Raw genomic sequence first — 10,234 nt, 5'->3', positions numbered from 1 at the left:
AGGGTCTGTAAAGTTATTTGTTTCTTGCCTGTTTTAGCGATGTAATCTGGTTGTGTGATGAAAACAACTGGACCATCAGAACGGATCTGTAGTTTGGATCTACAGACATAACATGGAGCTCGCTTAACTCTCGATGCCAAGCCAAGACGTTTGAGAACAAATGTATTTATGATAGTTGTTTCGTGGCTCAAACTTAGCAAAGTTGAATCATGTCAAAACCGATTATAGAATTCACTTCCGGAACCAAGTTAGCGATCGAGGTCAGGATAGATCACAGTTGTTTGGCAAGTCAGAGAGATCATTGTTGTGGCTAATGATAAGACGCCCATGATGTCTGGATGTGTCAGAAATCATGCAGCATGGTCCCTTAATAATAATCGGTGCTAGAGTCTTACTTTTCTATATCTGTCCCCAAATACGCGTGAGGACCTTAAAGGCAGTGATCACAGAATTGCTACGCAGTGTGGATTGAGCGATGCAGAATGCAACAGATTATTCCTCCATGTTAGACATAAGCTAGAGGAGGCTGTTATGGCATTAGACATAGCTTGATTAGTCACCCTATTAATTACTTTGTAGATGTAACTGACCGCATCCCAAGCCTGATCCTTCCGTGACTAGCAGGCGGTGCACCGTTAGAGAAGCCACGAGCAGCAGAGAAGAAGTAGAAACCACATTACAAACAAGTTCAAATGTGGCATTGTTAACCTGTCTCCCTATGTTACAATAAAGAGGGAACAATTGTGGCAGTGATATATTTATCAAGGCAATTAACAGCTGTATGATTGGTTTTACTGTGCAACCTGTAAAAATATGGAGAATGGTGGCCAGAAATTGACTTGCTGAAAAAGATCTTGTTATTACCCAGATCCTTGATTGTTTGTGATTAGTGACCAGCTATTACCACATTCTTCAATGATTGTGTAAACTTCTAAAGGACGCACTTATCAACCAAAGCGGTAACATTGGATGTTGGATGTTGGATGTTTAATTGTTTGGCAGTTGGAGACATTCCACTAAGGGTAAGATATGAAATTTGTTGTGGCTGCTTTGAAACTGATTTAATTTTGTTCATGGTACATTACGTCGAGTCTTGTCATGAAGCTTACCCCTTTACGGGAACGAATCTCCAGCTGCAGAGGTAATGCAATTTAAGTATTCTTTATTACTGTTTGTTTTATATGACAGAATTGTTTTATACTTTAGATGTTTTTGAATTTATCCTAAATTATAACAGAGTACAACACCATATTAGAAATACTATAGTCTGGTTCGAGTTAGCTATTTGTTGTAACGGAACAGACAAATTGAATTTAATTATACGCTGCATGCATTGAACGATTAATGTAATGGGTAACGAATTCATGTGCTTGCATGCGCAACATATATCAATGCAGAAGTACTTAACCGTGTCATATGTCCTACACAGTTTAGTTGTTATAAGTTTAGCTGCCTTATACATGGTTTGATGTGGAGTCACAGAACCATGTGTGGTTTCTCGTGACGTGTACGCTTTGTCTGGTGACGTTGGTTCAGAAGGTGTACTGGTTTTCTCGATGCGAGGGACCAGGGCTTCGCGAGCATCGGATCTGTACTAAATGTGAGGGATCTCGAGGGAACCTTCAACAGACTAAGAGGGGCTGACCGTGCGTGGGCGCATCTCTGACCATTGACTAGAGCGAGTGGAACCGGAGTTAAATGGGCGCGACGATAGTTATATATGTTATGTGTCCCATGTTGTTATTTTTCTTAGTGCTATCTGAGCGAATTTGCATGCATTTCAATATCGTTATATGATCGATACATTCAAATTTACATGCAGTTCAATATCGTTATATGAACAATACATTCAAGACTTTGTTTATATTGGGGTGTAGATCATATAATTTTATTTTGTTGATCGGTGATAGGACTTAATTTACGTTTGTTTGAAATTCCATTTGTTAAATTCATGTTTGAGTGTTTCTCGTTGAGTTATTTGTTGTTGATAGTTCCATGTTAGGAACCTCATAATTTTTCTTATCTTTTTGTTTTTAATGGTGTCAAATTTTGTTAATATGTAATTTGCGTTTATAAATAAATATCTTATTTGCACTGTTGCTTTGGGCGTCTTCCCTAATCCAGTCCCAACCCGGCTTCATCTTGCGACAAATATAAAGTGGCAACACATATCCATCACCAAAATACCCAAAACTTTATGTGCTATATTGTGTCATTGTCTGACTAACCTAACTGTCCATGTAGAAACAAAACCCCGTTCGATGGCTAACATACACAATCAGAAATCGACAGATCATCAGAGGCCTGTTGACAGTTTGCGGTCAAAGTTAAAAGGATGATATGAGATGTATGGAACACTACTGAACTGGTTAAGGGAAGGTGTTATGTACGAGTTAGTCCCCTTTGTCTACACAAAGTATAAACAAGAGACCATTTCAAATTTATTGGACTGCTCGATTCTGGAGGTAGCAGAAGTAATTTCCATAATGTTGATGTTATTAGGCAATGTATCTAACAGAGAAAAAAGACCTAGAAAGAAAACTTCAAATGAAAGGGAACTCAGTGGGCTGAAACAACCTGACTACTCACCTGGTTTAGTAGCTTAACAGTTGAACACCTTAATATATAGGCATATGTATTCATGATGGAACATAGCATAACCCTATGAAAACCAACTCCCAAATTGGAAATTATGCTGATGTTCCCTACAACATAACCCTATGCAAATGAACTCCTAAATTAAAAATCATGTTCATTTAACCTAGTTTATTGTAGCATGAAATTTGTTCTTCACGATACAAATACTTACCTGTACTTAACAAAATTGTAATATAACCTACTTATCAAGTTTTATGTAAACTAAATGGAAAATCCAGTCTCTGAGAATTTACACATTCAGCCAATTAGATGGGAAATGTGCTCTCTGAGAAGTAACATACTCATCCACTCAGATGGGACAATAGTCCTTGAGACATAACACACTCAACCAGATGGGACATGCAGTCTTTGAGAAGTAACACATTCATCCACTTACATGGAAAATGACATCTCTGAGATGTAACACTCAGCCAATTGGATACAGATCATCCATTTAATTTGAGATCTCAATTGTTACTGCAGGATAACTTACATAAGTATGTGTAGATCTTTCATAATCAAACTTATGTTGGTAATATAACTATTTAACAACTTTGATTAAGAGTCTAATGAAAAAAATGAAAGGAGTAACTACTGTTTTGAAAAGCTTTGACAATCAGATGCTAGATGACATAATTTTGCTTTGATCATATATGTCTATGCAAGATCTTACTGATATATGACAATGCTTCAACTCTGATCAAAGCTAAATCAGAGTGACAACTAAACCCGATATTTAGATGCACTGTCATCTCATTGATATACAAGGATCGTGCTTGTTATAAAACTTGTCCGGAAACATGTAAGTACATATTCAGTGATTAACAAAACTGAGCAAACATTTAAATAATGAATGTAGTCATTTGATAGGTCAGTGTAACCAATCATAGTCTCTGCATTAGGTTAGAGGATACATTGTTTTATATGCTGTGGGTGTAAATGCAGTCACCCAATGTTGAGATTATGAAACTAGGATTTTGATGAGAAATAATCTTTTTACATCACAACTTTGTATTCCTTTCATCTCTCAAAAATCCGTATCATAATGCATTGCTATGTCCGGTGTAAAGTTAGATTACTCTGAATAATTCTTCCCCATATTACATTCATATGATCATCAAAAACAGAGTGCATAATAATGACAAATCTAATCAAAGATCCATGGACATAAACTTAGGTCTGAAATCATAATATTGATATATCTGAAATTCAGATGATGGGGCTAACAATTAGGTTCAACATATCTGGACTCTTGATCCGAGCCTGATAATTAGTTCTGAAGCCAAACGCATGATCTATCTGGAATCATTATCAAAGGGTTCACAATTAAATCTGAAGTAATAATCACAACATTGCATGATAAATATTTACATTATTTACAACCTGTAAAAATGCTTGCAATCATATTTGGCAAAACCTCAAGTTAATGTGGTGGGATGATTTACTATAAGAATGCCACATGGATGGAGCTTATGTTTGTGCAATCATACACGTGTACACTGTCTCCATGACTTTGTCTGCTGTATTTTCATACTAACTGATTATATGACATTATCCATAGCATTTCCACAAAGATTGATTCAATGATATTGTCCATAGCTTTTACATACTAATTCATCATATGGCATTGTAAATAGCTTTTCCATGCTGATAGAATATCCTGATTTGTGGACATCATTTGTAGCTTTTCCATACTGATTGATTCTTTCTTGATACTCTATGAAGATATTTTCGAGTCACAGTCATCAGATTATTTCTTTGATTCTTGAGAGTGGCTTGAAATGAAAACCAGTACAGTTGTTGATGTGATTTGGATTTTTAACGTAGCTTTAACATTTTTTGAGTCATATCACTACGATGTCTGCAGTGTGGCAGTTTATAGTGACGTCTAGCACTGGGGTATCATGCCGCAGACATGTAACATGATGTCCCACTCATTCACATTTTCTTCACACCAGGTCGACCAGTCCTAACACTAACCTCTTGATGCTGAGCGCCAAGCGAGGCAGCTGTTAGTATCATTTTTGCAAGTCTTTGGTATGACTCGGCCGGGGATCGAACCCACGACCTCCCGCATCCGAAGCGGACGCTCTAACCACTAGGCCATTTGAGCGGTTCCAAAGCCAGTACAAGTGTTTCAAGAGTTTCAGTCCTTCTGGGGTGTGTCTGTAGTGTATCAAGGAAAGAGGTAATTTGAACTGTTGACACATGGATGCATTGAATCTCTCCTGATATTTCAAGTTCAGAATATGGGTTCCCACATTGTTTACTTAGAGCCACCAGTGTTGTGCAGATGTCATTCCAAAATTTATAGTAATCATTTTCATTTATCCACGACTGATTACGCATGAGCAAATATTATATTGCTTTCATCTCTGAAAAACTGTATAAAATTCAGTTCATGTGGACTTGTGGTAGATACAATTTTATTGAGAAGTGCAGTTACAAGCGTATTCTCCTAGGTTGGTATTTCCACTTTGTGGGAACCAAACATCCATTTGAGAGTTATTTAGCATATTTCAGTTCTTAAGAATGTCACTAACTGTCCTATTATTGGCAAAATACTGGTCCAGTGTGTGTGTGACAGTGACTGAATGATGATGCCGTACGCGTCTAAGGACCCTGGATCCAATATTTACCAACATACATGCAATGTGCATGAGCTTGTCAATGTCATCAACTGTTGGGGCTTGCGTGACATCAGCTGGTATGGAACTGGATTTCGGGGATGCCATATGACCACTGGGTATAGATGGTGGGAACCAGAGGTGGGTCTTGAATTACATCAGCTGCTATGGAGCTTGAAGATGGGACTGGTATGCGACCAGTAATTCTGAATGGTGTAGAACCAGATGTTGGTGCTTGCATGACATCAGTTTTTGTGGAACTAGATGTTGTGGCCTACATTTCATCAGCTCTAACAGTCGCAGAAGTGAATGCTGGAGCAGGCATGGAATCAGTAGTTGTGGGTGTTATTGAACTTAATGTTTGGGCTTCGAGGAGGCCAGCTGCTATGAAACTGGAAGTTGAAGTTGACACAGGATCAGCAGTAGTGTATGGTTTAGAACCAGATGATGGGGCATGCATGACATCAGTTGTTGTGGAATTGGATGTTTCTGTTTGTATAAAATCAGCTGTTATAGAAATGGATGTTGGGACTTGCACGACATCTGCTGTTCTTGACGGCCTGAGGCCACATGCTGACAAATGCATTGTATTATATGTTGTAGGTACAGTTGGACCAGCTGCTGGGGATGACATGGAACAAGCTGTGGCATCTGGTGTGGGGAAAGGTTTTGGGCCTAGGGTGGAAACATCTATTGCAGCAGGTGTAGAACTGCCCTCTAGGACTGGCACAAGACTGTCATGTACTGAAATGCAAAGAATGACAATGTTTTAAAAATATATTTAAACTGTTTCCAATATTTTAAAACAGGAGAAATGCCTAACTTAAGATTAATAGATTAAAGCAATTGTAAAGCTATGTTAAGATTAAACAAAATGTATTGCTAATTGCAATTTGTGTACTACATTTCCGCATAATTACTTGACATAGTTATAAAATGTTTCCAAACTGTGCTATAAAGCTTATGTTTGTGTTGAGAAAACATGGTCATTACTGTTCACAGACACGTTATGTTGTACGACAATCATTACTTGTATTTCATACATTACAACTGCTCTCGGGATTAAAGTTAAGGTTTATAGAAAAAAGAGCAGTATCATGCAAACCATATTTAAATTACGAATTTATGACATTGATATGTTTCCATATATATGATGTTCTGAAACAAATAAGATGACGGAAACAACTGTAAAGAAAAACCTATGTTCGTGATTCCAACTATAATGAAAAATCACTTCAGACGATATTGAAAGCACAACTGGATTTTGGTCTTAACTTTATGTTTATAGAAATAAGAGCAGAATGACATATGTCTATGACAGTCATTCAATCCAGATTTCAAAATAAGAAAGTATGGACTTGAAATTTTCCACACGATGTTTAGGAATTTAACAGGACTGTTTGAGAAAATCGTATTCTGGCATTTGTACATGTGTTGATAGGCACTGAAATATACTAGTCTATGCAAAAGAGAGCCATGTGGTTCTAATACCACTTACGTGGCTTATGAAGTTTTATGATTTGAGTTTGAGACCCGTGATCTAAATACAACATTTATGTATGTGTTAGCTGGCTTAAATAGCATTGTAATATTTACATTCACCTTTCATATATGTGTTAATTGGCTTTAAGGTCTATTAGTATGCAAACAAGAGGCCCAATTGTATCTGATATTACTTACCTGGCTTATGTAGTCTTGTAAGAACAAAAGCCTACGTAAACTATTTGCCAGACTTTGTATTATGTCCATTTTACATAGTTCATTGTACTCTAATAATATTTCGTTAAGGTTATATGCACCGACACCGAAATCTGATTTAAGGAAATTCAAGGTTATAGGCAACAACATGGAAGTATGATACAATTTCTTCAAGATTACAGGCAACATTATGAAATTTCTTGCTCCTAATCTGTAATGGATGACAGGGAAACCTCTTTTATATTTGGTCGAAATGGTGTACTGGATGAGAAGCATGTTGGTAGTGGTTCCAATTGTGTACTGAATGATTTTTTTTTTATTTTAGCTCTAATGGTGTGCTGGATGAAAATCCTGTTTTTATAGTTTCCAATGGTGCACTGAACATAAGAAGGAGAACCCTGCTTTATATTTGAATCCATTATTGTACTAGGTGAGAAGCCTCTTTTCTTTTTCTTTGGTTCCAATGGTGTATGAGAGGAGAGAACGAGAAACCTATTTAGAAGATTTCATTAGGTTTGTTTTACCTTTATTTTCATAAGAAATTTTCAAAAGTGATCAACATGTTTCTAAATCACTTTTCACGGATACTTTTATTTACATTTGGTGTAAATGGTTAACGTTTATTTATGTGTCAAATATGAATTTATTGATAGAATGCAGTGTTACAAGTCTAGCTAAACTAGGCAGTAACTGTGTTAAATATAATTTATTGGTAGAAGGCAGTGTCACCAGTCTAGCTAAACTAGACAGTCACTGTAATAAATATGAGTTTATTGTCATAAAGCAGTGACACGAGTCTAGTTAAACTAGAAAAATATGTATTGAATATGAATTTAATGGCACAGGGCAGCTTCGCCAGTCTATCTGAATTACCAATTATTTAAACTATACAGTTCCGTTGTTAAATATGAATCTACAAAACAATGTCACCAGTCTAGCTGAGCGAGACTGTCTCTGTGTTCAATTCAAATTTACTGGCAGAAGGCAGTGGCACCATACTAGCTATACCATCAGTTTCTGTAGGTAAAAAGGTCTACATTATGCACATTACAGGTATACAAGCCTGAATACAAACCCATAACATGTCTGGTGTTGAGATGTGTCAACAATGAGCTAATTATTTTATTAGCACCATTTGAAAGCATCTTTCATATGTTAGGGGACCATCAGTAAAGTTTTGCAATACGTTTGCACAAATGCATTTTAGATTGAACAATTGATCAGTATATAATAACACAGACCTTGACAGGATCATGATAATATGCTAATGTCAATATCATTATGTTAATATGTCAACTGAAAGGCTATTATATGGATATTGGTACAGTCATACTTGCAAGATATTTTTTAAATCCCTTTCGACATTAGGGTTATATTATTCAACAAAGATATATATGGTTTAGAATCATGATTATGGTAACCTGTCTCGTTATAAAAACAGTCTAAACTAAAAACATAAACATCAACATGATTCATGTCTACAAAGGAGCCATCACGATTCAGTTTATTCAGATGAGACTGATATTTAAAGCAAGACGCTTAGTGATTTTAGTAATTCTTAATCGTCCAATATATTTGGACAAACATAAAAGGAATGGGCAAAGCCACAGATGGGGCAATATGGAATTATCCATATTGCATGCTTCAAGGAATGTAAAATTTCTAAAGACATGTATTTGCATTGTATTTCTTGGATGTAAAATTTCTAAAACATAATTTTCATACATATGGATTGTCTTTTTGTGTGTAATATGCTAAAAATCATTCAGTCTCAAATAATGTTTTGTTTATGTGTATTCCAAGGTGGACAACCTCTGCTGAATTTACGAGTAAAGAATATATTATCCCGGGCTTCAGTTTTACCTCTCTACATTAGTATCCTCTGAGTTACTAGTAAGTGATCTTACGTCTGTATCAACTGGAAGAAGATAACCGTAACTGGATCAATATTATCTGATTAATCGAGCGGTGAATTATAACAGTCTTTGATGAATACAACACTATGTATAAGGCAGTGAATTATCAAGTCATTAAAATGAACTTCTAAGAAATCCTGGAATTATCAACAATAAATCAAGTAAAAATAAATATACAAATATTGTCGGCTATTGGCTCAGTTGAAATTCCAATGAATAACATGATGCTCATTTTAATCTTATGATACTTTTTCACTCAGTTCACAATGGGTTATATGACTGTCATGAATTTTAATCTACAATGCGAATTTTGTATTTTGTCTTCTTTAATATACAAAATTATTATTGTTTGCAAACAAGCACACAACACCATATATGTCTTCCATCACACACAACACCATCATTGTCTTCAAACACGCCCATATACAAAGACAGCTCTCCCAATGCATGTATTATCTGACAACCTTGCATGATACATTAAACATGCTCTTGTCTCCTGCTAAATAGTTGATATACAAATAACAGGTCTCGTAATAGTTGACATATACCTTATACTTACTGATGTGTACTGTCTCTTTCGAATGCATTATGTTACTCATCTTTGTCATTTCATAGATGGGTCAATTATGATATGAGCAGCATGATATATGATCCCTATGATAGACTCAGTGTCTAGAATACAGTATAACATATGACCTATATGATTGACTGCATGTCTTGAGAACATTATGACATACGACCTATATGATAGACTGCATGTCTTGAGTATAGTATGACATATGACCTATATGAGATACTACATGTATTGAGTACAGTGTGACACGATCTATATGATATACTGCATGAACTGAGTACATTATGACATGATCTCTACGATAGACTGAATGTATTGAGCACAATGTGACATCTTACCTATATGATAGACTGCATGTCTTGCGTACATTGTGACATATGAACTGTATGAAGGACTACATGACTTGAGTACAGTATCACATGATGTCTCTGATAGACTGCATGTCTCACGAAACTACTTTCTGATGTCAGATTTAGATGGTCTTCCTTCAAGATGAGTTTAACTATATTGCACGGAAGTGTGACAATGAAATCATTATTATTCAAATAAAACATGAAATCTCAAAATGTATCACAATACTTAATTACTCTAATGCTCAACATAATGATGTCAATATAACTAAATATAAATATAAGTTATTTTTAATCTTACCTATGGGTTGCAATGACATGTAATGGGATTCCCAGATATGTCCTAGACGAATTGGCTCCCCCTTAAATCCTGTCTGTCCAATTACCCAAACAAAAATGTCTTCAGGACCAGATGCGGGGGAGGTAGTTACA

At 35.9% G+C, this 10,234-nt stretch overlaps 1 protein-coding gene across 1 annotated transcript; it reads right to left on the bottom strand.

Moving 5' to 3' along the window:
- Nucleotides 1-3,077: 3,077 nt before the first annotated feature.
- Nucleotides 3,078-10,228, bottom strand: LOC149774373 (uncharacterized). Its single transcript, XM_089945357.1, has 2 exons — nucleotides 10,104-10,228; nucleotides 3,078-6,008 (listed from the first exon to the last, which is right to left on the bottom strand). The coding sequence occupies exons 1-2, from the start codon at nucleotides 10,120-10,122 to the stop codon at nucleotides 5,539-5,541; spliced, it is 489 nt and encodes a 162-aa protein (XP_089801483.1). The 5' UTR covers nucleotides 10,123-10,228; the 3' UTR covers nucleotides 3,078-5,538.
- Nucleotides 10,229-10,234: the final 6 nt, after the last annotated feature.

The sequence above is a fragment of the Sinohyriopsis cumingii genome, unplaced genomic scaffold, assembly GCF_028554795.1.
Source record: "Sinohyriopsis cumingii isolate HCF-2022 unplaced genomic scaffold, ASM2855479v2 utg000273l, whole genome shotgun sequence".
Lineage (NCBI taxonomy): Eukaryota > Metazoa > Mollusca > Bivalvia > Unionida > Unionidae > Sinohyriopsis > Sinohyriopsis cumingii.
This window is presented reverse-complemented; position numbering and strand designations above follow the sequence as displayed.